The following is a 27988-nucleotide window of genomic DNA, read 5'->3' on the forward strand; positions in this document are numbered from 1 at the left end:
TCGACGAGGATGTATTTTTCCCCACCATTCGCAGTCCACGAAGCAGCCGTGTGAAGCCACAATTCCACATTATACTTTACTGCTTTAGTAGCAATCCGCACTATCGGACAGGTTCAGCCAGCCTCTGTGATGGAGGGGTAAGATGGGTGCGTCATGCATGCCCTGGATGTAAGTTGGAATGTTGATTCAACGACCTTTCATTGCTGTTCTTGTTCAGAGGACGATATGAGCAGCCCGATTGCACTTGACTTACCCCAATCAACATTTAATGATCCCCTTTTCAATGCTATTTTTTTATACCTCAATAATGGGGAAGTGAGGGGCTACGACTCAAGTGCGCCACTTAGTAGGTTCTAGGGCTCGCGAGAGGTGTCTCGTGAGTAATGCTGTACATCATCCTACCATCTATATTGTCTTTCTGAACAAAAACAGCAGTGTGACCGGCGTGGACAGGAACGGTAACTGCCTAGTGGCGAAGCAGCATTTAGCGATAACAGCATGAATTTAGTAACTGATGGACAACATATCGGGGCCTTTCCACCACGGCTAATTCAGGTACTCCGCTCCGTGTCCAATGATGGTATTGACTAACTTACAATAGGCAACTCTCAGCTATCATCGTAGTTGAATTTTAAGAGACCCTGATAATCATAGTGCTTCTGTTCATTGCTATAACCCTGGTAACTGTGTATGGATACTAAGATGTCAAGTTTCGCTCACGTCAAAAATCACTGAAGCCATTCTTCAACCCACTTCTGGATCCATTCAGGCTTCACCGCATCCACTGCTTGCAGTTTCTCGCTCAGCTGTACCGTGAGCCGTGTATCTAGCACATTCTCCCGCTCAGTTTGAGACATGATCCCTTCGAAAAACTGGAGTAGCTTGGCGGCGGGGTTCCTGGCGAGGAGCGCCTGCAGCTCACCGTCGTTTAACTTGGCCCCCGTCTCAATATCCTGACGAACACGCTGCACCCAGTCCTGGAAGGGAATGGTATCCACTGTTTCCCCAGAGGTTTTCGAGAGGGCCTCTACCACAAACGGTCGAACAGCCTCCCAGTCGAGAGGGCGAGGGTTCACCGGGTGATACACCTTGACAGACCCACCGGCAGACACTCCATGGTCACGCAGCGCCAGGTCTACCAGCACTTCAGCCAGGAGATCGATCGGCATCCAGTCGACGCGATTCAGGACTGGCCCGAGTGTGTTGGGCAGAGCACCCAAGTGTAGGGAGCTCATGACGAGGCTCGGGAACCATTCTGCCTTGTTCCAGAGGCCCGGCGAGCGCACAGGACCGGCAATCTGACCCACGCGGGCAAACGAGGAATGCACATGCACAGGGTCTTGCCGTGCGGCCTGGTCCAGTAACTGCTCTGCCAGGTACTTACTATCCGCATAGCCATTGGGTGCCGGTGATGTTGTTTTGATCACTGTCTCTGGTGTTAAGCCGTTATCAGTGCGGTGGCCCATTGTGGAGCTGATAGATGAGATAAAGAACAGATGTGGGTTTTGGCCAGACTTTCCACAGAAATTGATCAGGTTTACTACACCGGCTAGATTGGGTTTGAAAGACGCTAGCGAGAGATTGAAGTTGACGGCCCAAGCATTATGGATTACCAGAGTAGTAGTTTGCAGGATGTCGAGAACATCAGATTGTAGGCCTAACCCTGGCTTTGAGAGATCTGATGTCCAGAAGCTAACGCGAGACATATCAAGGTTCAACCCGTACGCTTCGCTCTTTTGACGCTGTATATCAACGGCATTATCTTTCCTGTTGAGGCAATGTATATGGGCGACAGAGGGGGTTTTCAATAGAGTGTCAAGGATATATGTGCCCAGGCTACCAGTGGAGCCAGTAAGCATGACTATATGTTTCTCAGACGCGCGGGGGGTAATTTGCGCACTGAGCTCCAGTAGCAGCTGATCCCGCTGTTGTAGCTGGGCTTCCTTTGTGGCCTCTGCGGAGGCCTCATGATGTTGCTGGAGGCGCAGCACCGTCTGGGTGAGTTCCTTCACGGAAGGGTGGAGGTAAATGAGGTTAGGGCTAAAAGTCGGGAAATTAAGGCCCCTCCTAAATATTCGAGTCACGGTGATCGCCTGCAGAGAGTCCAGTCCCAGTTCAAAGAAATTTTCGGTGTTGCTAAGCTGGTTCCACCCGGTGACAGAAATCATTGATTGCCGAATATAATCTGCAAGAAGCTGAGGATCATCCACACGGCCGGTACTGGCTTGCTGTTCATTGTCAGCCTGCGACAATCTATCCGCGTCAGTATACAGGGCATCTAGCTCTGCTGCGTAGAGAGCTAGTGTACCAGCTCGCTGAATAGTTCCCTTTCCGGCGCGAAGCATAGGCTTTCCAGGCTTGGTAAATAGAATATGGGTTTTAGCTACACGTGCATGAGCTGGACACACAGCGTTGGCTTGTTCAATACTGGGCCATAGTTTCTCGATCATAGCGGCGCGTTCTGTTATGTTGAGGTCCTGCTTTCCAGGTTCAAGCTCAACCAGAAGAGATGCCTGGAAGCGGCGTGCACCAGCTACTAGGACCGCAGATACTTCCGGATTGGACACAGCAACATACTGTTCCATCGATACTGGATTGGTCTTTTCACCATTCAGAAAGACTATCACATCATCTGCACGTGAGCTCCAGCGCCAGAGATCTGGCTTTTCGGGATGCCGCACAAACAAGTCATTCGTATGATATTCCTGTCGATCTGGGAAAATAGTAAAAGAGAACTGGTGCGCTTTAAACTCTGGGTCACGGACCAAGACAAGCTCGTGTTCTCTATCAGTCACTTGGCGTAGTTCAGCACCCATCTGGGGATTGATATGAAGATATCGCCAATCCTTGAGTGGATTCCGGTCGGTCTTGGAGTGGATGGTGCTGATCATTCCCACTTCCGAGGCTCCATACAGATTTGTCAGTTTTATTTTAGCAGCCACGGTATCACCAATAGGCTGGGGTAGATCCCCGCCGCAATATATTAAGCGACTCATGTGTCTGCTGCAGTAGTCCAAGAGCTCGGGACTCTGCGAGAGTTCTTGGATGATTGATGGCACCCCTAAGAGAATATCGATTGGGGTTTTCTTCCTCGCTTCTACCAGTGCAGCTGCGGTAGGAAGGCCTCCAGACGCAGGAAAGATGATGGTCGTGCTGACGGGGATACTGATGAAAAGCGAATAAGCCAGCCCAGCAGCCTATCGGGTTATTAGATCTCGACACCACATGTATATCGTTTGTTGGCATGGAAGTAGCTTACGTGGAAAGGAGGCGGGACAAGAAATATTCTCTTGCCAAACAACCAGCTGTCTTGACTCTCGAAACCCTCTGGAGGATCCAAGAAAGTCATATGCATGTGCTTGCAGGCGGTGTCATGGGTCCAGAAGATCGGCTTAGGGATTCCCGTGGAACCGGATGTATGGCTAACAAGTCAATCATGCGACTTTCTCAATAGATTCGTGGAGGGATGGCACAGAACTTACATCACCGCCAGAGTCTCCCCAGCGACTTCCGAGTAGGTCTTCAGGAACTCAAAATGCGGATAGTCCTTGCTAGTCAAATCATCTACACTGGGGACATCAAGGATCTCCAGTGTTGGCTGCGCCTTCAGAATCGCCTTGACTGGGGGCGGTCGAGGCACCGGGGCGACCAGCTTACTGCACTCGAGGCGTGTGAACAGGCTACTATGAGCGGCCACACTATTCCGCGGGGATGTGAGAAACATCTAAGCTCTCTAGTTAATCTTATCTGCACTGGCGTAACTCTATTCCTACCAATCACTTACGCGGTATCCCGCCTTAACGGCACCCAGTACCAAGGCTGGGTATCGAAGATCATTGGGTCCCACGTATGCCAGAATCTCGCCGTTGCCGGGGCCCAGTTTCTCTGTCAACCACCAGGCAATGCCATTGATCGCATTGGCAAAGAGTCTGAAGGTAATTGGCCGATAACCATCTTCATAGGTCATGAGAGAGATCGGGTATTCGGCGTAGATAGCCTCGGGCTTAACCTTAGCATAATGGTCGACGATGTGAGGGAGAAGTTGGGTGCGAGGATTGAAGGCCGAGGCGTTAGTGGTAGCCATGGTGAAGGAAAGTTGGGTCTGGTAGTAGTAAATTTCAGGATGAGGAGACCAGCAGTAGTAGATTATATTCTACACGGGACATGCGGCACCGTATGGACCATGTACACGTAGGTGTGGGGGGGTAATAAGACATGACAATGACAGTAAAAGCCGGCAAGTCCAGGTATAGGATGACCGTTAAGTCGTTCAAACAGGGTTCCCCTCGGTCATCGTATGTATGGATGTATACAATACTTAATGACTGTGTTAAGAGTGTCCTTGGCCCCCACTCTTTTCTTTGTTTCCGCTGATTTACAGTATGGTAACACTGACACACCTCACTCCATTACCACCTAATTTTATACTATTATTTTTTTTTTGATTGTAGTGGGTCAGTCTCGGGGTTTGCTTAGTAGGTACAGGCAAAGCAGCTTGTCGGTGCTGAAGTTTATACTACTGTGAGCACACGGGAAAAGAAACAATGATCATATCTTTTACAGCAGCGATACCAGGCTTACCCGCAGCGTGATGAAGATAACTAAGGGCGACGGACTTAATGTGGTAATAAAATATATTGGGTGAAGAGATTCTACAAGCTTCCTGGGACTGTGTGGCATCTTACGGGACAACTAATTCATATTGACAGCCTGTCGAACGGCAGCTTTTCGCTAACACAGACAGGCCGACAAGTCTCTTTTACCCACTTTGTTAGCGCAATGTGGATGCGTGATAGACAAGAAACAGCCAAGGGAGCTATAGAAACAGTCCTGAAGCTTATAGCTGAGAGTCAGCTTCGCGTTCAGTCAGTCCCCTTACAAGGTCGACGATTCAAGTTCTGTGGAGAGGATTCTCAACTCAATGCAGGATAGAACTGCCATGGGTAAAACGGTGATTGATCTGACTCCAAAGGTCAAGGCCCCTAATATCTTAGAGATCATGGTCTTGTTCAAGCTCAAACCTGACGCGACCTACGTTATTGCTGGACGCCTTGGTGGGCTGGTCGGACTATAGCATGATGGATGGTTGACAGAGGGGCCCGCAATTTGGTTCTTCTGGGTCGATCGGGAGCCAAGGCCATTGCTATATTCGAACTCATTGTTGAACTCTCTGCGCAGGGGTTGTATGTCCATACTCCACCATGCGATGTGATAGACGCGGAATTCGTGAGGCAAGTTATGCAGAAGATATCGCAGACAATGCCCCCGGTAAAAGGTTGCGTGCAGGGATCCATGGTCCTACGGGATTCAATGTTCAGCGACATGACCTATGAGGATTGGCGAATGGCTGTTGAATACAAGGCCCTTGGGTCATGAAATCCGGAAATGAATCTTCCCAAGGACTTGGACTTCTTTGTCATGCTATCATCTGCTAGTAATATTATTGGACTCACCGGTCAATCTAATTACGCTGTGTGGAATTCGCACATGGATGGCCTCGCACGCTATCGAATCGCTCACGGTCAGAAAGCTGTGTCCTTGGATCTTGGAACTATGATTGACGACGGTATACTGGTAGAGACTGCTCGGCTTCTTGATAAGGTGCCTGCATACGGGTCACTAGTACCCGTCACACGAGCGCAATTATATGGTATTCTGAACGATTATTGCAAAACTAGTAAACAGATCCTGGACCCCGACACGGCTCAGCTGGTATGCAGAATTTCTGGAAGTGGTGACGACCGCAAGACGCTGGTTGAAACGCCCCTCTTTAGCCGACTCGAGCTTGACAATATCTCCGGTGACTCCGTTTTGCAAGGCGAATGCCATAATAAGATAGATTTAAGAACCTCTTCCAGGAGGTAACGTCTGTACGAGAAGCACGTGAAATTGTGAGACGAGCTGTCATTGGCAAGATGGTCCATTCATACCACCTGATGCCCGAGGATGCGGAGGTGGATGCCTACGCACCTCTGCATACCTTCTGTGTCGACTCTCTTCTAGAGGTCGAGCTCTGTAATTGGATCGGAAAGGAGGTTGCGGTAGATATAGCGGTTATGGAAATTATAAAAGGTGCGTCGTTGGTGATGGTGGATCTAACGGCGGCGACGAGAGTCAACTCACTCACCCACAATGGACTTTAGGTTGATTGAGGACGAAAGCTTATACACTTGAAACATTACTCACATAAATCTGTATGTTTATTTGAGCTATCGTTATTGACTACTGTTGTTCATTCCTCAAGCCCTAACCTGAAAAAAATGACATCACGTCACGTGCATATCATCTCCAACAAATCTTCAGATCGTTGGAGAAAGTCCCACCGACAGACAAGAATCTCGCATGCTAGCAAGCAATGCCACCTTCTCGCATCTCCAGTGTGGGTCGTCAATCTAGTACTGGGGTAGGAAAGTCTTTCACTTGCACATACTGTCAGCGGGACTTTCGACGTTTGGAGCACCTCCAACGTCATGTGAGACTCCGTAAGTCTACTGAGTATATTCATACCGCTTGAGGTTACGAGAATTAAAAGCCTGATATTTCAAAGATACAAATGAAAAACCCTTTGTATGTGCCTGTGGGCAGACATTTGCTAGGAAAGATCTTCTAAAGCGTCACCAACGAATCGCCCATGGTGGCGATCAAAATCTGACACCCTCGCGTAAAGAAGCGCGCTCACGAGCTAGTGAACTACATTCAGATACTATCTCTCCGTCAAATAATCGCACCTCGCGGGTGGAGACCCCAAATACGACGGAGCCATATCTCTCGGCATCTACTCCAGGCTTTAATGCCACAGTGGGCACAAGCTCTCGTGCGGCATCGAACGGAAACCACCTCGTGGGGTATAACACATCGGCGAATGAATCAGTTGTAGAAGCAACTCCGAAGACGCTGCCTGCTGGAATCAGCCCAGGTAATACAGTGCTTCCCATTACTCAAGGACCAGGTAAGTTCTCTGTTGCCGTTGAACTATGTGTGTGTAGCTAAAAGGTCGATAGATGTCACATTTCCCGATCCACCTAGTTTCTATGACCCTTTGGTGGACTTCACTAGCTTCATCGATAGTATGGGTCTGGCTCTTGACTCAGAGAGTCTTATCGATCTGAGGAGTGTCCCACTAGAGCATGCACCATTATCTAATGAAGTGGATAACTACCACACTCGTGTCTCCCTAAACTCAAGGCCAGACTACGACGAGGAGCAAAGCGAGGGCGCTCACCGTGCACAGTCACCCACGTTATTGCCTATACCATTGAATCCAGCAGGTAAAATACTCTTCAATCCTTCTCCTAAACTCGCGAACACTAACAGTGAGCTTCTTACTCTTGGAAATCAGCGGTGCAGGCAGCCGTGTATATGCCACAGTTAAAGATCACTGAGGCACAGAGGACACACCTGGTGCAGGCCCTTGGTCCATTCCAACATTTATTGCCTGGATTCGCCTTGCCATCTCGTGACTCTTTAACCCGGTTCTTAAATGCTTACTTCGACAGGGTTTATCCACATTTTCCATTTATGCATGGCCCATCATTCCTGCCGGAGAACTATTCCCTGGAGTTGATTTTATCGATGGCAGCATCTGGTGCTCAATATCGGTATGAGCACCGTAAAGGGCGGTTACTCTTTTACGCATCGAAAGCAATTTTTCATGAGCGGCAGCGACACAGAGAGGCAACCTCGTGCAAATCTGACATATTACCGCAGCCGATCATAATACATACTGACCCTTATTCTCCGAGTCCGACAATTACGGATGATATCAGGTGTCTACTCAATCTCGCTATATACGCAACCTGGCAGCAAGACCCCGAGGTTGTCAAAGGCGTTTGTGGTCTTCAAAGCACACTCGTTCGCCTGTTGAGAGAAAGCGGATTGGTAGAAGTGAACATCCCAGACTCAGACGAGCTTGATTGGCGGACGTGGCTATGCCTGGAGCTGGATCGCCGTGTTAAACTCTTTGCATTTGCTTTCCTGAACCTGCAAAGCATTGCATATAATCTACCACCTATTCTCTTGAGCCATGAAATCAACCTTCGGCTCCCGTGCACGTGCGAGGATTGGAGAGCGGTTGACGAGAGCAACTGGAGACAATTTCGCCGAGACATTCATCGAGAGCAGAGCCTTTTCCAAGATGCCCTAGCCTTTCTCCTAGCGGGCAAGGATGCCCCGAGCTCCCTCAAGCCAATTCCTTCCCCGTCAGCCAGCATCATTTTGATACATGGACTGCTCCATCGCATTCTCCTGAGCAGGCAGGCATCGCTGTCAGGTGTTATTTCGTCTGATCAGCTGGACATATTTGAGTAAGAGTACCCGGCCCCGTTGCTACATGGTCTAGTTTGAAAATAGCTGACTAAAAAGGAACGCCTTGCGACGCTGGACATCAACATGGCAACTCGCACCCGAATCCAGTCTTGATCCCCTGAACCCTAACGGCCCTATACCTTTCACATCGACCGCGTTGCTTGGATTGGCATATACCCGCCTTCAGCTAGACCTCGGTCCCTGCAGAGCATTGATAACAAGAGATCCACGACAGATCGCTTCCACATTGCTTGATTCCAGACCTCTAATTCGCAGTCGCCGCCTACTTCCCGCTCTACTCCACGCCACGCACGCACTGAGCATCCCAGTAAAGCTAGGCCTGGAGTACATATCCCGAAGTCAAGCCTTTGTATGGAGTAACCAACACGCACTCTGCGGCGTAGAGTTTGCAGTCTTACTGAGTAAATGGTTGCATGCTGTAGGCGAAACGCAGGAAAGGCAACCATTAGAAGGTGAGTGCCTCAGCCCCAGCAGTTCTCAGTGCATCTATCGGTATCTGCAAAAACTGACACTAGAGCAGAACATGAGCAGCGGCTGCTGAACTGGGTCCGTCGGATCGTGGAAGAAGGCAGAACATCTCTTGATGATAGTGAGGATAATACATCCGATGGCCTGAACTGTGAGAGACTAGCATTTTTCGTCGTACACTTGTGGGCACGGATCATGCGCGGGAATGCCCAATGGCCTTTTATAGATATTATTGGGCATAGCTTGGAGTTATACGCAAGCGGACGCTATGTGCTATCGTAGATTGCTGTGTTCTACGATAGATTGAGATCAACCTCACAGGCAAACCAAAAGTACTCTCTAAGACATACTCATAAATCTATCCCATACATTCAACTCCCCAAAGACAATATCTCTAACTCTAATACAAGACCCTCACCATCTCCCCCCAAACCCAGATCTCCTCCTCACAACACCCCCATAAAACCTCAAGAAATAAATCCCCCTAACACAAAGAACAGTCAACCCCGCAAGAAGCGAACACCCCCCACCAACCCCCAAATTCACAAACAATGGACGCGAGAAAACCACCGCCCCACAAGCAACCGCACTCCTCATAAAATCCGCCGCCGCAAACACACTCGCCGCGTGCTCATGGATAACACGCAGGAATTATACAAGAAGACAGATTGCATAAGTACGAATACACAACCGGGGTATATGACAATATCGAGGGTCGGGACAATCCAATGGATTTCAGGCCGAGAAGCCCACCCGAAGAGGAAGAGCTGGAAATGTAAGGTAACTCTCGCGGATGGTACTAATCTCAAAACAGACGCCCTAGTCGCTATCACCGGGTGGAAGCTCGCCCCATCAGTGAAGTACAAACCCGATGGCCTGGATGGGAGCCTCGGTATTCCAAGCAGCAACCTCAACGCAGACGACGTAACTCTTTGGAAGGCATTGGACAGCCAAGCCGATAAGGAAATACTGGGTCGTTACCCTTGTGGTTTCTCTACCTGGTACCCGGAATTTGTCTACGATGCAGTTCCATATGCTCATCCTTTCATCCTCGAGAAACAGTCTTTTCCCCTTAAACTCGAGTACATACCATTTCCTTGAAGTGGGCAACACACAAGGCTTACTTTTTTGCTGTGGGAGAGAATGATATTATGAGAGCTTATCCCTTGGCCAACTTACCGCGGTAGTAGGGCCGTGCCATGTATTAAATGCCTTGACGGATCACATACTTGAATAACTCCTTCTTTTCGGCCTAGCACGCTCGGTCATGACCCTTTCTGTCGGGCCAGACTATGTAGAAGGACTACATGTCCCCGCACTATTCGTACAATGCCCACATCTACTCTTTCAACCTCGTACATTGATTCAACGGATTTAGATACACTGCAATCAAGCAGCTACTTCCTGAGTATCCACGCCCAAGCACCGTATGGGAACGATTCGAAGTCCCAGAAGAATTAAAAAGTTTCGGCATAAGTCTCAAACCCAAGGTAACAGCCCTCATTGTTGACTTTCAAGAATCGAGAATCTGGTAGAGTATTTTAGACATACTGTATATGTATGACAATACAGACCTTAATTCCTTACACAGGAGCTACTCGACTGAAAATCTTAATAAAAGATCAAACAGCAAATCAAATTAAAGCTCAAGCCATTTTGTACCACCACGAACGTTCCTCATACATGTTGATCTTTCACCATGGGGACTTCTAATTGGCCCCCTCCCCCCTCCCACCACCAAAATCTCAATGTTTTAGTTCTCCAAAACCATACAACAAATACTAGATACAACGTCATTTTGATACTGGGGAACTCAATCAAAAGCACATATGAACTCGGGCGTATGCACTTATCGTGCGGCGTATTGCGTCTATAGCCCAGCTTATCAGTGGCGAGACAGACAAGGATAGATAGAACTCAAGCAAACCCACTCCCCCAGAATCCTTCCATCAAACGATTTAACTGTCCCTGGTTGGTTTGACTTAGATGATATGCAGTTGAGTGGGGATCTGCTGAATGATCTCGAGCAATTTGACCAGTTGTTCTATACTATCGAATGAACCCGTGTGCTGGTCAGTATTATCACATCAAAATCTCAGCCACCCAATGTTGTATTTCTAGTGCCATTTTCTATGTGTGAATAAATAAACAAGTCTACTATAATCACTACCTTGAGAACGTACATCAACGCAGCTTGGCACTAGTTCACCTGTTCGATTAGACCAGCGTACATTTGCACAAGGACAGCGTTCGATGTAACTACACGGCACGGTGAAATACAGTCAGACTCATTGCAATTGCACTTTTTAGTGGGATGAAAATCGAAGGGCAGGATTCTGCCCGGGCATGTAGACTAACTGGTATCCAGAAAAAAAAAAAAAAAAAAAAAAAAAAAAAAAAAAAAAAAAAAAAAAAAAAAAAAAAAAGTACCGGTAGCAAATGAGTTCAAAAAGGAAGACTAGGCATTCCGTGAGCTATGGAGCTTGTCCATTCGTAAAGAGTGTAATATATTTCTGCGTAATATATGAGATATCATCATACAGAAGAAGCCATAGGTTCACCTCGGTAAAAATTTCATGTAGATTAGAGATTCTGCTAGGAATTTGTCCCCGCTAGAGTACATAACCCTATATTTTGCTAGAAAGTTTGTTTCCGAAACGGGCGATAAGACCCCGCCTACGGCACTTCTCATGGAATAAAGCGTTCTCATTCCGTCTTGAAAAGTGCCGTGGGGCGGAATCTGGGTAAAAAGAAAATAAGCTAGTTGATTCTGTAGTTGGTCTCTAATAAGTAGCCTATTTCCGCACACGTGCTTTTTCCCCTCCACCAACAGTCTCTCCACGAGCTAATTCCATGCATTCTTTTTTATAACACGGTAAACTAACTCACTCCAAACGAGCTTGCGAAATGCCCACTCTCGCAGCAGGGGTTTAAGTTGTGGGTCGTGTGGACCTGCGCTCACATATAACCAATTAGGGACTTTTCCGGTCTGATCTTAGAAATGCTTGAAAGGTCGGAAAGCAGGGATCTATTATTCATTACATTAGACTCATGGGTTGTTACCGGCGAAAAGTTTCCAGTGTTCATACCGGGCAAGGGAGGGAGACAGGTGACATCCGGCTCTCTACTGGAAGGCACTCTGATTTGGCGTTTATGTTAGAGCTCGGCTAGTAAAAGCGAATTTCATCCTGGTTCTGTCGACCGTAACCTATCGTACGCTCTCCTCTTAGTAAGTATTTACTTCAATGTCGGTCCTGTGATAATCGAACAACGACCACACGCCTTTTCTGAACCTCAAAATTAATAACACTTTATGGAATATACGTTTCATTACGAGAATTATTTAACATGACTACTGCTGGTCGATTCTGTAAGTACAGCCCTAAAGCACCCATTATGTATGCCCGGATCCATGAATCCCAAGATGGATCACAACAAAAATTTCTCCACGTCTATTTTTTAAAAAGGATATGTTTTCATTTCACATAACTCTGCTCACAAGCCGCATCTGCGCGGAAGCCAAACCAGCCCCATATGAACGAGGCTAATGCCCTCAATAGCTCCCATATTCATCTAACCAACATATATTCTTACAAGTGCTGATTGAACCAAGAAACGGCCTGGACAAAAGCCTGCTCCTTAGCCCACCTCTGAATCCTGACGTTCATATCGCCGCGAATTGCAAAGCCGTGGGCCACGCCGCTGAACAGGTTGATTTGCCAGGGGTGACCGGCCTTAATGAGGGTGTTCTCGGATTCATGACGGAGTTGGGTGGTGAAGATGGAGTCGATTTCTGGATACTCTTAGTGCTATGGCTTTTTGGGCTGAAGGTAAAAGAACATACCGGCAGCAGCAATGGACAAGGGGCCTTGGATAGCGCCTAATTCCTCGTGGGTGATGAAGGAGGGGTGGGCGGCGAAGCCAACATCGACTTTGTTGGTCATCAGAAGGCGGGTAACGTACTGAGAATGGCCCATTAGAAACCCATATTCATACCCAGTGAGATAAGCCTGTATCAGAGGTCATGTAGAAACTTACCTTAGCACCAAAGCAGTAACCAACAGCACCAACGCTCTTCGCACCCAAAGTCTCGCGGATGTACCTAACTGACGCCTCAACGACGGGGTCGACGTTGGCGGGCTGGTGCTTGGGCAGCCAGGAGGGTAGATCAGCCTTGCCAGACTCCATATCAGCGACGTTGATCTGGTCGCCCTGGAACAGATCCGGGATGACAGTCAAGTATCCAGCCTTGGCGAACTCGTCAGCGAGGAGTTGAGAGTTGGGGAAGATGCCGAAGATGTCGGTCAAGAAGACGATGGCCTTCTCGGGGGTCTTGTTGTCTTTGGGGTAGGTGATGTAGGTGTTGACTAGAGAAGAGAAGGGTGTGTTAGATGTTAGCTCGGGAGGTACGTTGTGCAGCGCATCTGCCAGTGGATTTTTCTCTCGAGGAATTGAATGACTTTCAGCGACAGTTGTTAGTTTTCTTTACTCACCACCATCTATGTTCTTCACCTCGCCAACAGGAGTGCCCTCATGCTTGAAACCAGTAGCGCAGCAGGCGGCAGGGGGGTTGGAAGCCATTCTGTAGAAGGCAGATTGGGGTGGACTATGAGTGTTGAGGGGGTATAGAATGCGGATATTGAAGAAGTGAAGAATGATCTATTAGGGTATTGGAGCAAAGGAGTCGTTAAATATCAACCAAAGGCTCTCCAACAAGCCTGACACAGTCCGAGTATGCTTTTGTAAGCTTCCATCGTTGGTATTGTCTGTGATCCAATCACAAGACGTATAGAGGGGACCCGATCGACACCAAGTGGCCACGCTCTTCATAGAATTGATATCTCCCCCTCTCCCCACTTGATGTTGCATGTCGATCATGATAATTTACCGACGTCTGGTTGAGCAGCCCTGTCTCTTAAAGTGATACAAGACCTATTATTGCAACTGCTATATCTAGCTGTACAGATTGAATTGATGGCATAGATGGTTTTAATGTCAGTATTAAGCATACCAAGGCTCAGTCTCACTCGTGTTCTCGCCAGTGGTGTAATTCTCAATTTGGAAAGCAAACATTCCAAGCTGTCAAGCTCAGTGCGGCAACAGCTATAACCCACGTCAGCTCCGACGGCGGCTAAGGGCTAATTGATGTTAATCTAGATAGGTCCGTTATCTAGAATGGCCAGGTACATAACCGAAGCTATCACAACCAGCAAGCAACGTTAGAATCAAGCCCTACGCAGTATATTATGAGATGTCCGGTATTATCGTCGAGGATCTCTTAAGCTTGAGACAATCAGGATCTTATAGTGTTTATGTGTACATCCAAGTTCGATATTGCGGAGGATCGACATATGTCATTGATAAGTATCTCTCTCATCGGGAGAATACGCAGCGAAAGAGCAAAGAATCTAACAAGAGTGGTTTTGATTTAATCAGTAATAACGAAGAATTGTTAAATCTAAGCCGGAAAAAGATAAGAACAACGATAATGATAATAAAATCGGAGATGATTTGCGAAGTACCCTTCAGATAAGCAACACCGGGTATCAAGAAGGATCCGAAAGCGCCCAAAGCATCTTGATAAATACTAGCTTGATAGATACTGGCTAGGTCTAATGCAGTAAATAAATATAGTAGATCAGTAAGTGAAAGAGTCTTTTAAAAACGATTGCTGTTCTCCCGACATAAGTTTAACCCAAACATGACTATTTCTCTTAGTCAAGAGAACAAAAAATGCCCCGAGACCGGTAATATCGCGCTCGATGGGCCTCAGTTAGGCGAAGCCTCAACTGAGGAAACAGAGCGCGGGGAATCACGCGAGATCTTCGAACTGAGCCAAGGCGGCGTCGAGTTCAGGACTGTCAGCTGGCAGCGAGCGACTGTTGTGTTCATTAAAATCAGCTTTGCGATGAGCATCCTCGCCACTCCAGGGGCTTTAGCGGCACTTGGCTCGGTTGGGGGATCGTTATGTATCATCGGATTTACTACGTTGAATACATGTAGGTTGAAGTCGTTGCAAACGAAGTCGCCATTAAGGTTTTATATTTACTGGTCATACAACGTATAGATTCTGCTATTATCCTCGGCGATTTTCGCAATAAATATCCCCAATGTCACAGTAAGTCTATATCCCAGGATTCTTCAAATCTATCAGGATTAATACTTTCTGAAGTGCTGCCAGATATGATGGCCTTCACCTGGGGACGTATTGGCCGCGAACTCGTCGGAATCCAGGTCATAATTGCTCAGATCCTAATTTCCGCAAGTGGAATCGTTACAACAGCAACCGGATTCAACGCTTTGTCGAGTCATGGGACATGCACAGTGACTTTTGCTCTTGTATCCACAATTTTGGTTACCATATGCTCGTCCATCCGCATGTTCTCTCGTCTGGGCTGGCTGACCTGGATCGGCTTCTTCACCTTCCTTCTTGCAGTATTTATCTTCACGGGCGCCGTGACGCAGCAAGACCGACCTCCAGCAGCCCCACCAACCGGTGACTTTGATCTCGGCTGGACACCCATCGCGTACCCATCCTTTGTTGTGGGTATGCTGAATGTAGAAAACATCTTCATCAGCACGGCTGGTTCGTCCATGTTTTTACCTGTTATCTCGGAGATGCGCCGGCCCCCGGATTATCGCAAGGCTTGTATCTCGGCCGGTTTCATAGTTGGAGCTATGTATTTGTCGTTTAGTCTGGTTATATACCGCTGGTGTGGTGTTTGGCTTTCTGTTCCTGTCTTCGGCAGTGCTGGAAAGCTCTTCAAGCAGATATCTTATGGTATCGCAATGCCAGGGCTTGTGATTGGTGTTGGCATCTACCAGCATGTAGCGGCCAAGTACGCCTTTGTCCGGTTGCTCCGTGATTCGAAACATTTGCAGGCAAATACCTGGGTTCACTGGCTCACCTGGCTCGGTATGAACTTTATACTGGGTGCTGTAGCTTTCGTTGTGGCAGAGGCAGTCCCGATCTTGGATTATTTACTTGCTTTGGCCGGCGCACTGTGCTTCGCGCCCTTCAGCCTGATTTTTCCGGCACTTCTCTGGTTTCATGATCATAAAGACTATAAATCTGGGCCAAGGATTCAGAAGGTAAAGTATGGACTACATGCGGGAATTGTGATTCTTGGGCTTTTCATGACAGTTGGTGGAACGTGAGTGTCCCTTGCCTGTTCTCAGGTTACATGTGAGCTTAAAAAAATGGATTTACCTAGGTATGCCGTCTCTATTTCGATCAAGGACGCGTTTTCCAGTGGAGATATCGCCCAGGTCTTTGACTGCAGGGACAACTCTGGATCCAGTGTGTAGGAGTGCTGCACGGGTCTTATATTGTCTATATATGCCAAGGAGGCCGGATGGTATGAATTCTTTTCAGACAACGGACTGATCCACGAATGTGAGGTACTTTTAAAAAAGTAGAATCTAGGCTAAATCGAGTGTTGGTGATGAATAAATTTATTGGATGTGACAGGTAAAGCAGGTTGCCTGGGGTTGTGTGTTCATCATTCGGCCAAAAGAGAGTATAATACCGGAGCGTTTGCTACGGTATTCCCAAGCTACATATATCTGATAAGGTGTGTTTGCAACATTGCAGTTACAAGGATACCATTATTATAGGCCTGTAATTTCGTTTGTTCCAAAATTACCGAATTCATTATAGCAAATTACCAAAAATACCAAATCCGCCATTATCCATTCAATGTTCACCCACAAACGCGGAGCGGAGATGGGACGGGCAGGGGATACCCGCGGTTATGCCACAGCCTAATATTAATACAGCTAATCGCAAAAGAACTGTATTACAGTTTCTACTGAGCGCAAACCGAATTGATCTGGTTTTACGGAACATATAAAGACCAAAACCAAAATTGTGCCGCAGCCTAGGAGTTTAACTATAGGTACTATGCCATTTCGCCGACGTGATCCAAGAAAAGCAGAATGGAGATTAGATAAGAAGTGTGGCCGAGAACCAAGGCACCAATGAAACCCCCCCTGGGGCGGCATCCTCTACTACGTACGGGGTATTACTTTGTATCGCTATCACTAGCGAAGGACTAGCTTCCGCTCCTTGGAGTTAGTCCACCAACGTAGTTCATCCCCACCTTTTAAGTGTCACCCGCTCTTGGATCAGTCTAGCTGCTCCATTATCCCGACATAGACCAACCATGTATGAACGTCAGCGAGTTTGGCGTGCGTGCCAGGCATGCCGCAAGAGGAAAATCAAGTGCGATGGGGAACAGCCGTGCCAAAGCTGCTGTCGCAACAATGCGCAATGCATCTATACTGATCTTAGCGGCAACGCCAGGCTTTTCGATCCCAAGTGCGTAGCCCCGTTGCTCCTCAAATTTTAGTGCTTGGCCTGAAGAAAGGACTGACTGTCTGGCACAGATATATCATGAGCCTCGAGAGCAGAATCCTCTCTATGGAGGCGCAATTGCGAGCGCCGAGTCCGCCGCGGACATCCGAGCCTGTTCACCAACCTGCAGACGATCCAGCAGTTCTTCCGGCAAATGTGGACACAACTGACCTCGTGAAGTTGACCATGGCCAATTCAGAAAAGCCAGACCAGAACCAAGGAGACCTTCCCCTGGAGACTCTGAGCTCCGCCCCAAACATGGCGTCGCTTCATACAGGCTCCCTCGCCCCGGCACGAGAATCCCCCGCAGAACACCAAGAGGGGTTGCTCAACTCCGGAACGTTTGTGTCCAAAGGTGATGGGCAATTAGGTGACGGCAGGGAATCGGCGCGCTCATTGACTCACCTCAAACCCATTCCTGACGAAGTGCGCACGCTCCTCGTTGGCCATTACTTCCGAGTGATACATCCCATCTTCCCCATTATTCCCGAAAAAGACTTCAGAGAGCAGCTACGGAGGAGTGGTTTGGGTCATGACGATGATAACAGTCAGCTGTCCTTCGTGATGAATGCGCTCCTCGCCGTGGCGGTTTCCGGCCTCAAATCTACACACCCGATCTCCGAAGACCCTTGTCTGCGAGCGTACGATCTAGCGAATCTTGGTCATCTTTTCTACTCGAACGCTACGAGGGAAATCCTACTTTTCCAATCAAAAGAAAAACTCGGTCTGAACTCTATCATTGGTCACGGGCTTCTTAGTCTATATCTCGCCGAGACAGGCAAAGCGTACGAAGCGTGGGTGACTACAGGCCACGCCATTCGCCTGTATCAGGGCTTGGATCTGAGTGACGATCCTATACCTAGTCAAGATCCACACATGCAGCGTGGACTGTGGTGGTGTTTGTATGTCCTTGATCGCTCTCTATCCACTGCTCTTCTGAAACCTCTGGCAATAGATGACACAGAATATGGATTGGAGGATAAGTTCAAAGCCCCAACGCATGATACTGACTCAGAAACGGACTTTTGGTTCTCCGTTATTGTTGACTTTCATATCATCATGGGTCGGATCTACAAAACCGTCCGCTACATACGCAAGGCTGCCCGCAACTCCACACCGAATTTGGAGGATAAGATCCAAGCTGACGTTCGTCGGCACGATGAAGAACTGGGGAATTATTTCACAGAAAAGGTACTGCCGTGGATAAAAGAGTCGCCCCGGGACTTCGAAGCCATTGCGTTGCAGACCGTTGCCATATCCTCATATTACGCTAGCTTGATCCTCCTCCATCGAGTTTTCCTAGAGAAGTACACAGTGGCGGAACCTGCGATGTTCCTTCGATGTGCCGAGGCCGCGTCCGGCTGCATTAAGCTTACGCCTCGTCTAATAGCGACCGTGCCAGGAAGTCATTTTCTAATTCAACATGGTCGTGCGCTCTTCGCCAGCGCCAAGGTTTTGTTACACTGTATACGGCTGGCTTGGAACCCTATTTTTACCGCGAAAGCCCTGAACGACTTGGAGGCCGCCGTTGGAATGCTTCGCAATCTAAGCATACAATGGCCAGAGATTGAAACGTATCAGACGTTGGTTCAGGAGGAGCTAAAGTCCATAAAGGCCGAGTTTGAAAGACGCGACAAGCTCAGTGAAGCGTTGGGTCGTTTTGGGGAAGGCCCATCAAACATCACATTGTGCCTCGATAGACTACCCGACCTCGATGCACATCTCTTGTTACCATTATCAGGGACAGATCTACCACGATGTCATTTGCGCCAGCAGAACCATAGCCATAACAGTCTTTTTGAGTCCACGGTCCAACGCGGCTTGCCTTCGACCAGAATTCAGCACGAGGGAACAGGAGAACCAGCGGCCAAGAGGCTCAGGAAAGGAGATGATGTTCATGTAGACATGGGGATGATGGAACGCCCCTCGATGGTTCAGGGTAGAACCAGTGTAGCAGCGGATGAAGACAATCCACTTCCCGTCACTAGGATAAACTCTCAACTCCCTATTCTAAGCCCTGGAACAGGATCACTGTCAGCCGAATCTGCCGGCAATGATTTTATGGCTTTTTTATGGACAGATTTTGATCTAATTGAGAATCAATAATGCCAGATAATGGCATAAAGTTCGGCCACGAATCAAGGTTTTTTTTTTGTATCGGTATATTTTGGTTCTGTTGTTTCACATCCAACAGTTATATATGGGAAGGGAGTTGTTGATTCATTATTCTTTTACACTTATTCATTGATATCGAGTGAGTACCCTGGGCTAAATTTCTTGCCAAATGCGATGTTCACGGCCTTCCATGTTGAATGGTATTCACGACGTAGTGTCTCACGCTGCGGCAATACTGCCACATAACTTGCATTCGCGACTGCTCTCGTTCCTCATCCAATCCTCAATGACCTCTTTGAGCTGCGTTTCCATATCTTCACAGAAGAACTGCTCCTCACGGATCAAGGCAGGTGTTTCACCATGCTCCTTCTCATTCTCGCAGTACCACCGTAGACGATCGATGCTTCCTACAGGTCGCTTCCTTTCCATCACCAGGCCTATTGTGTCCCCTTGGCGACGGGGAGAGTGCGGAATGTTGCCTGTGTTTTGTTAAATATTGTCTTTATCCAAAAAAAAAAAAAAAAAAAAAAAAAAAAAAAAAAAAAAAACAAGAACAAAACGGTTATGTATTCCAGATAAATAGCTAGCAAACATACCTGGCAAGAGAAACATCTCTCCCTCTCTGATCACGACATCTCGGAACTGATCACCGTTTTCTACTATCTTGAGCAGCATGTCGCCTTTTATCTGGTAGAACCATTCCTGTGATCCATCGTATTCAATATATGATGCCCGTCATTCGTTTCTCAGTCCTACATACCTCTGTTTGGTTGACTGTAGGCATTCATACTCGTAAGACGACCTTTTCTTCAGCATAGACTAAAACCCTAAGTCACTTACTATGGTAGTCTTTTCTTTGGTTTGGGCCACCAACTGCCATCAATATAAAGTCTTCGCCAGAATACAGGCATTTGTTGTTAACGGGTGGCTGCAGACTCGCAGAGTTCTTCTCCAGCCAAGCCGTCAACTGCAGGGGCCCCGGGATGGGGAGGCCGTTAGTTGTACTCATAATTTTTGTCCCTGACTCAAACCTCCACGAGCTTCCTATCGTGTCGGGCGGGCGCGACGCTATCAGTGGAAGGCGAAGGTAGTCAAGTTATGCTCAGAAGATTTCCTTCAAATATGATACGACTGCAAGATGGATGTAGCCGGTGCGGAAGACGCCTCCACACACTCGACGGATTCATCCGTTATTACCAGTCGTTGCAGCTGTGGCCACCTCGCCGGCTCAACAATGGCCGGGTACACCTACTTCGGATCGCTCCGTGCGACAAAGAATAAGCTATGATATAAAAAAAACCAAAAAAAGACGCCCGGAAGAAGAGTCATGAGATCTACTTTGCAGGTCCTATCAGTCCACGCTCATATTCAACAACACAACATTCCCAAATGACGAACTCTTGTGGCTGCCTTTGTGGCTGCTCGAGTCATGACTCTGACCTTGGTGGTGTGGATGGCCAAACTGCGTCGCCATCTATGCGCATCGACGTCCACACCCACATCATGCCACCTGAACTGCCAAGCTTCCCACCTTTGGATGAGGATGTTTCGAGCGATAGGAGCCACGAATGGATCACGCTGAGACCACACAATGACCAAAAACCTCGGACGAACGGCATCAGTAACCCCAAAACACCTAAGAAAGTCGACATGTACGTAGGTGATCGGTTCTTCAGAACAGTGGAAGCCAATTGCTACGACCCTGAGTTACGCATTAAAGAAATGGACGCGACTGGAATCGATGTGCAAGTCCTGAGCACGGTCCCAATTCTGTTTTCTTATGACAAGCCAGCGAAACAGGCCGCCTCCATGGCCAGATATCTGAACGATCATATCGCTTCCGTATGTCAGGAATATCCTCAGCGGTTTATGGGACTGGCAACAGTTCCTTTGCAAGATGTCGACGCCTCAATCGCGGAACTGCACCGTGCAAAAAAGGACCTGTGTTTAAATGGCGTGGAGATCGGGGCTGAAATCAACGGGCGGAGCCTGGACAGCGCGGAGTTCGAACCATTCTGGACGGCATGCGAGGAGCTAGATTTTCCCATTTTTGTGCACCCCTTAGGGTACGAGTGGGAAAAGGAGAAGACGAGCCGGTGGAAGCCGTATTGGTCTGCATGGTTGATAGGCATGTACGTGATTCTCTTCAATCTGTCCGTTTTCCCAGCAAAAGTAAAGACAGCTAATGATGCCTTCTTCTGTTAGGCCAAGTGAGACGGCTCTCGCAATTCATGCAATTCTCTCTTCCGGCGTGTTAGTCACCCATCCAAGGCTACGTTTCTGCTTTGCGCACGCCGGCGGAAGCTACCTACCACTGCTGGGCCGCATTCAACACGGCTACAACTGCCGGCCGGACCTTGTGGCACATAGCGCGCAGGGCGTCTCACCAGCAGACTTCTTTAAGCAGCACCAGTCTAACATCTGGCTGGATAGCCTGATGCATGACGCCGACCTGGTGGAGTATATCTGCAGGAAAATCGGCGTAGGAAGGATTGTCTTGGGCAGTGACTATCCGTTTCCGCTGGGGGAGATGCCGCAGCCTGGGGAGCTACTATCCACAGATTCGCAGATTCAGAAATTTTTGTGCGCGACGAGTAGAGAGCGCATTATGTCGAAAAATGTACTAGATTTCTTGGGCATAGATAAGATACCTGCCTAGAATACATACATAGCCTGAATTTGACCAACTTGAAAGCCATAGACTACTCATTCATCTTAGAGTGTATCAGGTGTTGATCAGCGAATAATAGAGAAAGACCTTCGAATGCTTCGCGGAACCATTCTCTGGGCTTAATTCAACACTCATATTCAGTTGATAACTGCTACTTCGCAGGTATCTTCAAAGACCCCATTGTGTCAACGCTACCACGGGTTTAGGGCTGCGGGTCAGTCTACTCTGTGAAGCCAATCGGAGCTTCAACCGCACCATCTCTCCTTCGTAGGAGGTCCAGATACTTGGAGTATGTCATATTTATTGGCGCTTTGTCTCATGCCAATACCGATTATTAGGCTTCTCTTTCAATCCAACTCAACTATAAAATACCGCACCCATGGAGACTCTTAACACACTATGGCAGCTCAACACTGAGCAAAAGGCCTATGAATTCTTGGCCAGTCAGTGCGACCCGATCCGTCTCCGCAATTTCGTGGGCAACGGATTCCTACCCTGCGCGACGTCCAATAAATGGGTTAATTCGTTTAATCCTAGAGATGGCAAAGTCTTGGTACAAGTTCCTCTAAGCGACTCTACGGACGTGGACGTGGCTGTCGAGACAGCCACGAAGGCGTTTCCTTCGTGGTCGCGGACGTCGCGAAAGGCAAGATCTCAGATGCTGCAAAGAATTGCCAGCATTATCAGCGACGAAAAAGAGCTTTTCGCGGTCTGGGAGAGCATTGACCAAGGGAAGACTCTTGCTCGCGCGCGAGTGGAAGTGGAGAGAGCTATTGATAACTTCAAGTAAGCAACCTCCTTGGACCAAGGACTCCATTGCTGACTAGTGATCCAGCTATTTTGCTACATACATCCTGCACGAGGAAAGCGCCGCCCGTTATGTAGATGGACCACCTTCGGTCTTGACATACGAGCACCGATCTCCCGTGGGCGTTTTCGGACTCATCACTCCATGGAACATGCCGCTCTATCTTTTGACCTGGAAAATTGCACCTTGCCTCGCTTTTGGCTGCGTAGGAATTGCGAAGCCAAGTGAAGTGACAAGTATAACCGCATTCCGTACGTTTTTGGTGACCGTTCCGTCCGTTCCATGGTGAAAATACTAATTGGTTGAAGTTTTGGCCGAGGTTTTCAAGAAAGCAGAACTGCCTGCTGGGGTGATGAACATAGTTTTTGGTGATGGGCCTGGCGTCGGTTCTGCCTTGGTACGCTCGACTCGTGTTCGTGGCGTATCATTTACTGGTGGCCCCGCCACAGGAGTCCAGATTAGACGGGACACGGCTGCAGATATTGGGAAGCACGTATCGCTCGAGCTGGGTGGCAAAAACCCAGTGTTGGTCTTTGACGACGTCGATATACCTAACGCCGTGTCTGTGGCAGCCCGTGCAGCTTTTGAGAATAGCGGCCAGATCTGTCTTTGCGGGTCGCGTATCTACGTTCATCGTCGCATCTACGACAATTTCATGTCCGCATTTGTTGCTTATGTCGAGAAAAACTACCGATTAGGGGAGACGATGGGACCTGTCGCCTCTCTGCAACATTATCTCAAGATCCGGTCCTATCTCCTGCAGGCTCGAGTGGAATCCGCACAGTTCCACATCGGCGGCATTCCGTCCGAGGAACCGGACGGCTACTGGGTCCCCCCCGTTATTCTGAGTGGTATTGACACCAACAGTCCAGTGATCCGGGACGAAATCTTTGGACCCGTTGTCACCGTGACAATTTTTGACACAGAAGATGAGGCTATCGCACTGGCAAACGACAATGTCAATGGACTAGCAGCTATTGTTATGACAAACGATATAGCCAGGATGCGTCGTATTGGCGAGAGGATTGACGCCGGACTGGTGTGGGTGAACTGCTGGCTGGTGAGAGAACTCGGCACGGCATTCGGAGGGCTCAAGGCATCTGGGGTGGGTCGAGAGGGTGGTGCACATAGCCGAGACGTTTTTACCAACCTGCGGACGCTTCATGTCCCCTCCGCCTGGTAGAAGTCACCATTGTTAGACCCGGCGGGTGCATCCGAGGGCCCACCTTTTCTGTAGTAGTTCTAAGGGAATTCACTCCGATTCATAAAAACGTTATATACTGTGGTAAACACCCTGGGTTTTCACATCCGACCTCACATCATTTCTTCTGGTATTATTCTGATCGTCTTCGTTTTATATCACCGATCCCAGTCAACATGTCAGGCACCACGCATCCCAATGGCGTCCCCTATCTCCGTCCAGCCGGCAACGCCCAAGGCCTCGCTAATTATCCGCATGCCCGAACGGTTACTGCCGGGCATGGAGCTTCTTATCTCCATATTTCGGGAACTTCTTCGCGCCGCGGCGATGGATCGTTTGTCGGAGCTGAAAGAGCCCACGACCCCAACGGCAACCCCTCTCTCAAACTCGACATTCGTCTCCAGACAGCGGCCGTCTTGAAGAACATAGCGGCGATCATAGACGGCGCCACGGAGGGTCGGGCTGGGATGCAGAATGTGGTCGAAGTTACCGTTTTCCTTACGAACATGAAAGACGATTATGCTGGGATGAATGAAGAGTGGAACAAGGTCTGGCCAGACCGCACGACGGCGCCGGCACGCACAACTGTGGAAGTGAGGGCATTGCCCCGGGAGGAAATCCTGGTGGAGATGAAATGCGTTGCCTGGCTCGCCGGGTGAGGGTGATCAGGCAGGAGGGCAAACGAGGTATCTTTGCGAATAGAGCTATCATAAAACATAAAAATACCCATGATAATCTTCATTTTTGGTGATTCCAATGAGTCGTGTAAATTTTCATCATATCTTCATCCACATGGTCATGCACAACCAAGACTTCACTGTCTCTTGTGGAGAGTTGCTGAGACAGATTTACGTGGACAATCTACCAGAGTGGAGTGCACGCGGTTCCACAACGTCATTACAACAGCAATGAGTCCTAGACCTGTGCACAGGTTTCAACTTCGCGCCAAAGCCCAAAGCCTTACTAAACCAAGGGATTTAGTGCACCCTCGATGGTCTGGTAATGATTGCTAACACGGAAATGTCCGAGACGGAACTGTCTCCGGCGGCATTCTTAGAGCATATCTTGAAACGGGTTGCGTCCCGACACGGTTGTTGTAAAGTGGAAGTTAGCCTCCGCTTCTTGGGCCCACAAGGATTCGAGGCGAGTCGGTGGTAATCACAACTGACTAATAGTGTCATTGTGTAAACGAACTAATAGCCAGCTCTAGCTTCTGGCAAGTGCCAACGCTGAAACCTCGACAGGCACTGACTATCGTCTTCAAATCCCGCTGCAACCGAAATCGGACATCGTCACAATGCAAAACCACACTTTACGCCAGCATGTCCCATCAGCAAACATCCGACAAGCCTTTGCGGTGGCCATGTCAGCCATGTACGCCAAAGAGGTCCCTTTATATGGCGATTTGCTTAGTTTGGTTCAACAAAGTAACCAGAGAGTACTTGAGAGCGATCCAAATCTTCGCCAAAAGCTCAGTACTACTGATAATCTCGACAGAATCCATTGGGAGCGCCACGGAGCCATACGTGTCGGCAGGCCGGACGAGCTGAACCAGGTCCGACGCGTCCTCCAGGTCATGAATATGCTGCCTACTGGGTATTATGACCTTGCACCGGCTAATGTCCCGGTGCATTCGACTTGTTTCCGAGCACCTGAACTATCTGAGCTCTCGAAAAATGCTTTTCGCATGTTTGTCTCCTTGCTCCGCCCAGAGCTGATCAAGTCCGATGAGGTTCGTCAACGCGTTACCAGCATTCTTTCCCGCCGGAGTATATTCTCCGAAAGGATGTTGGCGCTGCTGGCCATATATGAATCCAACGGGGGCCTTGTCGAAGCGGAAGCCGAAGAGTTTGTCCATGAAGCAACGAGCAGCTTCCAGTGGCACAACTCAGCCGCGGTATCTTATGTGGAATACCAGGAGATGTTATCCGAAAGCGCTATCTTGGCCGACATTGTTGCCTTCAAGTCGCCGCATATCAACCACCTGACCCCACGAGTACTGGACATTGACGCAGTCCAATCGAGTATGCGAGACTGGAACATACCGGTCAAAGATTACATCGAGGGACCTCCGAAACGGAAATGTCCTATTCTTCTTCGACAGACTAGTTTTAAAGCGATTGAGGAGCCAATCAGCTTTCCTGTGGAAATAACAGAATCTGCAAACACTAAGCAATTTGTCCCAGGCAGACACAAGGCACGCTTCGGCGAGATTGAACAGCGAGGTGCGGCTCTAACGGTGAAAGGACGTCAACTGTATGATTCGCTTCTGGCAATAGCGACCAGGGATTCTATCACAGCCGGTGATACGACTGCGTTCTCCCGTGTCTTTGCGAGTTTCCCAGACTCTTGGATGGAAATGCGCGAGCTAGGACTGGCCTGGTTCCGCTACTACATCAATCCCAACAAACTTCACGCGCAGCCTGAACCGAAGCCATTCAACTTAAGCCAATTGATTGAGGATGACATAGTCCGCTACGAGCCCATAGTCTACGAAGACTTTCTCCCCATAAGCGCGGCCGGCATCTTCCGGAGTAACTTGGACAAGAACGGGGATAGCGCAACTATATACTTGAACTCCTGTGACCTCTGTAGTAAGTGTGACTTTGAGAAGGCTCTCGGGGTTGAAGTCGCCGACGAGATGCTTCTGTATCAGAGAATTCAGGCGGAGAGCATCGACCAGTGTAAGGCTTGGGTTGAAAACGCTTGGGGAGGTTTATAGAATTGCTCGTATTTTTTATTCGCAAGCATAATAAGATAAAGCGAAATAAATAAAACAAAAACTGGGAAGTTGCTCGGATCCTCTCTATCTAAGACTCTGAAAAGAAAAAAAAAAAAAAACTCGATTTGACTGTGGCTTACATCGTCTTCTATTGAAAGAAGCCTTGACCTTCTGGAATAAAGGCATTGTCTAACCCTAAGAGAGCCTCTTCAAGCTTGTAAATTGATGAGTAACTTGCCCATTGTCTTCTGACCAGTGAGCGCATCCTGCGCCTTCTGGACATCCTCCAGCTCATATTCGCCTCCTAGCCGCATATGGATGGCCCCGTCTTCGAGCAACTTTAACAGCTGCGTGCTTCTCTCCACAAACTCCTCTCTCTCAGCAATGTAGTTTGCCAAGGTTGGCCTGACCAGCTTTACATTCTTCTTGCTCAAAAGCAGAATGGAAAAATTGGATACCACGCCGCTACTATTTCCGTATGAAACTAGGGTGCCCTTTCTCCGGGTGCAGGCCAGGTCCGCATTGAAAGTACTTTGGCCAACGCCACTGAAGACGGCATGACATCCCTTGTTGCCAGTCAATCGCATAACTTGCTCTTCCACGTTGGTGGTTTTGTACAGGATGATGTGGTCACATCCGTTTTCCTCGGCGACTTTGGCCTTTTCCACGCTGGAGACCGCCCCGATGACGGTAGCACCAAGATACTTGCACATCTGGACCAGGAGACCTCCAGTCCCACCGGCTGCAGCTTGCACAAGAATAATTTGGCCACTGCTCACTTTGTGCGATTCCTGGACCATAGTCCAGGCAGTGAGACCCTGAAGCATGACTGCGGCTCCTACCTTGGTGGACACTGATGGAGGTAGTCTCATCACACCCTCCGCCGGGGCGGCCACATATTCGGCAAAGGCGCCCTGTGTAAAGACGGCGACACGGTCCCCTACTTTCAACCCGTACGATGAAGTTACTTTGGCGCCAACTTGAACAATCGTTCCGGCACCTTCACGGCCAGCAGTGAATGGCACCTGTACGCCATAGACACCGGTGCGCTGATAGATATCGATAAAGTTGACGCCGGAATAATGGAGCTTGACAAGCACATCGGTGTCTTTGACGGTAGGCAGGGGCAACCCTGTCTCAATGACCATATTCGCCGGATCACCCTGTTGGCGAATCCGAACGCCTTTCATAGTCGGCGGTAGAGACATGCTCATGGCTGGTGGCTTGCGACGTGTGTGTAGAATAAGTTACCAAGAGGTTGATGTCAAATTTTCACTAGATGATGGCATAGATCAATTCAGTCACCTAAAACAGAAATACTA

General features: G+C 48.6%; 11 protein-coding genes across 11 annotated transcripts; 7 read left to right on the forward strand and 4 right to left on the reverse strand.

Moving 5' to 3' along the window:
- Positions 1-728: 728 nt before the first annotated feature.
- On the reverse strand, positions 729-4084 carry AO090005000688 (uncharacterized protein; the record flags this gene model as incomplete). The annotated part of the gene is made up of 4 exons (XM_023233980.1): positions 729-3197; positions 3260-3422; positions 3483-3724; positions 3785-4084. 4 exons carry the CDS (start codon positions 4082-4084, stop codon positions 729-731), a joined length of 3174 nt encoding a protein of 1057 aa, XP_023089067.1.
- A 1301-nt stretch (positions 4085-5385) lies between these two features.
- On the forward strand, positions 5386-6148 carry AO090005000687 (uncharacterized protein; the record flags this gene model as incomplete). The annotated part of the gene is made up of 2 exons (XM_023233981.1): positions 5386-5861; positions 6073-6148. The coding sequence occupies 2 exons, from the start codon at positions 5386-5388 to the stop codon at positions 6146-6148; spliced, it is 552 nt and encodes a 183-aa protein (XP_023089066.1).
- Positions 6149-12187: 6039 nt separating this feature from the next.
- On the reverse strand, positions 12188-13328 carry AO090005000686 (uncharacterized protein; the record flags this gene model as incomplete). The annotated part of the gene is made up of 5 exons (XM_023233982.1): positions 12188-12245; positions 12388-12586; positions 12638-12803; positions 12832-13252; positions 13306-13328. The coding sequence occupies 5 exons, from the start codon at positions 13326-13328 to the stop codon at positions 12188-12190; spliced, it is 867 nt and encodes a 288-aa protein (XP_023089065.1).
- A 1166-nt stretch (positions 13329-14494) lies between these two features.
- On the forward strand, positions 14495-16363 carry AO090005000685 (uncharacterized protein; the record flags this gene model as incomplete). The annotated part of the gene is made up of 5 exons (XM_023233983.1): positions 14495-14792; positions 14861-15947; positions 16008-16093; positions 16169-16194; positions 16265-16363. 5 exons carry the CDS (start codon positions 14495-14497, stop codon positions 16361-16363), a joined length of 1596 nt encoding a protein of 531 aa, XP_023089064.1.
- A 1044-nt stretch (positions 16364-17407) lies between these two features.
- Positions 17408-19255, forward strand: AO090005000684 (fungal specific transcription factor domain-containing protein; the record flags this gene model as incomplete). Its single annotated transcript, XM_023233984.1, has 1 exon — positions 17408-19255. One exon carries the CDS (start codon positions 17408-17410, stop codon positions 19253-19255), a length of 1848 nt encoding a protein of 615 aa, XP_023089063.1.
- Positions 19256-19386: 131 nt separating this feature from the next.
- Positions 19387-20052, reverse strand: AO090005000683 (uncharacterized protein; the record flags this gene model as incomplete). Its single annotated transcript, XM_023233985.1, has 4 exons — positions 19387-19417; positions 19488-19743; positions 19861-19920; positions 20025-20052. The coding sequence occupies 4 exons, from the start codon at positions 20050-20052 to the stop codon at positions 19387-19389; spliced, it is 375 nt and encodes a 124-aa protein (XP_023089062.1).
- Positions 20053-20653: 601 nt separating this feature from the next.
- AO090005000682 (amidohydrolase family protein) lies at positions 20654-21923 on the forward strand (the record flags this gene model as incomplete). The annotated part of the gene is made up of 2 exons (XM_001817666.1): positions 20654-21396; positions 21470-21923. The coding sequence occupies 2 exons, from the start codon at positions 20654-20656 to the stop codon at positions 21921-21923; spliced, it is 1197 nt and encodes a 398-aa protein (XP_001817718.1).
- Positions 21924-22314: 391 nt separating this feature from the next.
- On the forward strand, positions 22315-23926 carry AO090005000681 (aldehyde dehydrogenase; the record flags this gene model as incomplete). The annotated part of the gene is made up of 3 exons (XM_001817665.1): positions 22315-22721; positions 22771-22994; positions 23052-23926. The coding sequence occupies 3 exons, from the start codon at positions 22315-22317 to the stop codon at positions 23924-23926; spliced, it is 1506 nt and encodes a 501-aa protein (XP_001817717.1).
- Positions 23927-24120: 194 nt separating this feature from the next.
- On the forward strand, positions 24121-24957 carry AO090005000680 (RidA family protein; the record flags this gene model as incomplete). The annotated part of the gene is made up of 2 exons (XM_023233987.1): positions 24121-24599; positions 24876-24957. The coding sequence occupies 2 exons, from the start codon at positions 24121-24123 to the stop codon at positions 24955-24957; spliced, it is 561 nt and encodes a 186-aa protein (XP_023089061.1).
- A 284-nt stretch (positions 24958-25241) lies between these two features.
- Positions 25242-26666, forward strand: AO090005000679 (uncharacterized protein; the record flags this gene model as incomplete). Its single annotated transcript, XM_001817663.1, has 1 exon — positions 25242-26666. One exon carries the CDS (start codon positions 25242-25244, stop codon positions 26664-26666), a length of 1425 nt encoding a protein of 474 aa, XP_001817715.1.
- Positions 26667-26875: 209 nt separating this feature from the next.
- Positions 26876-27880, reverse strand: AO090005000678 (quinone oxidoreductase family protein; the record flags this gene model as incomplete). Its single annotated transcript, XM_001817662.3, has 1 exon — positions 26876-27880. The coding sequence occupies one exon, from the start codon at positions 27878-27880 to the stop codon at positions 26876-26878; it is 1005 nt and encodes a 334-aa protein (XP_001817714.3).
- Between the last annotated feature and the right edge of the window lie 108 nt (positions 27881-27988).

This window comes from Aspergillus oryzae, chromosome 1 (genome assembly GCF_000184455.2).
Source record: "Aspergillus oryzae RIB40 DNA, chromosome 1".
NCBI lineage: Eukaryota > Fungi > Ascomycota > Eurotiomycetes > Eurotiales > Aspergillaceae > Aspergillus > Aspergillus oryzae.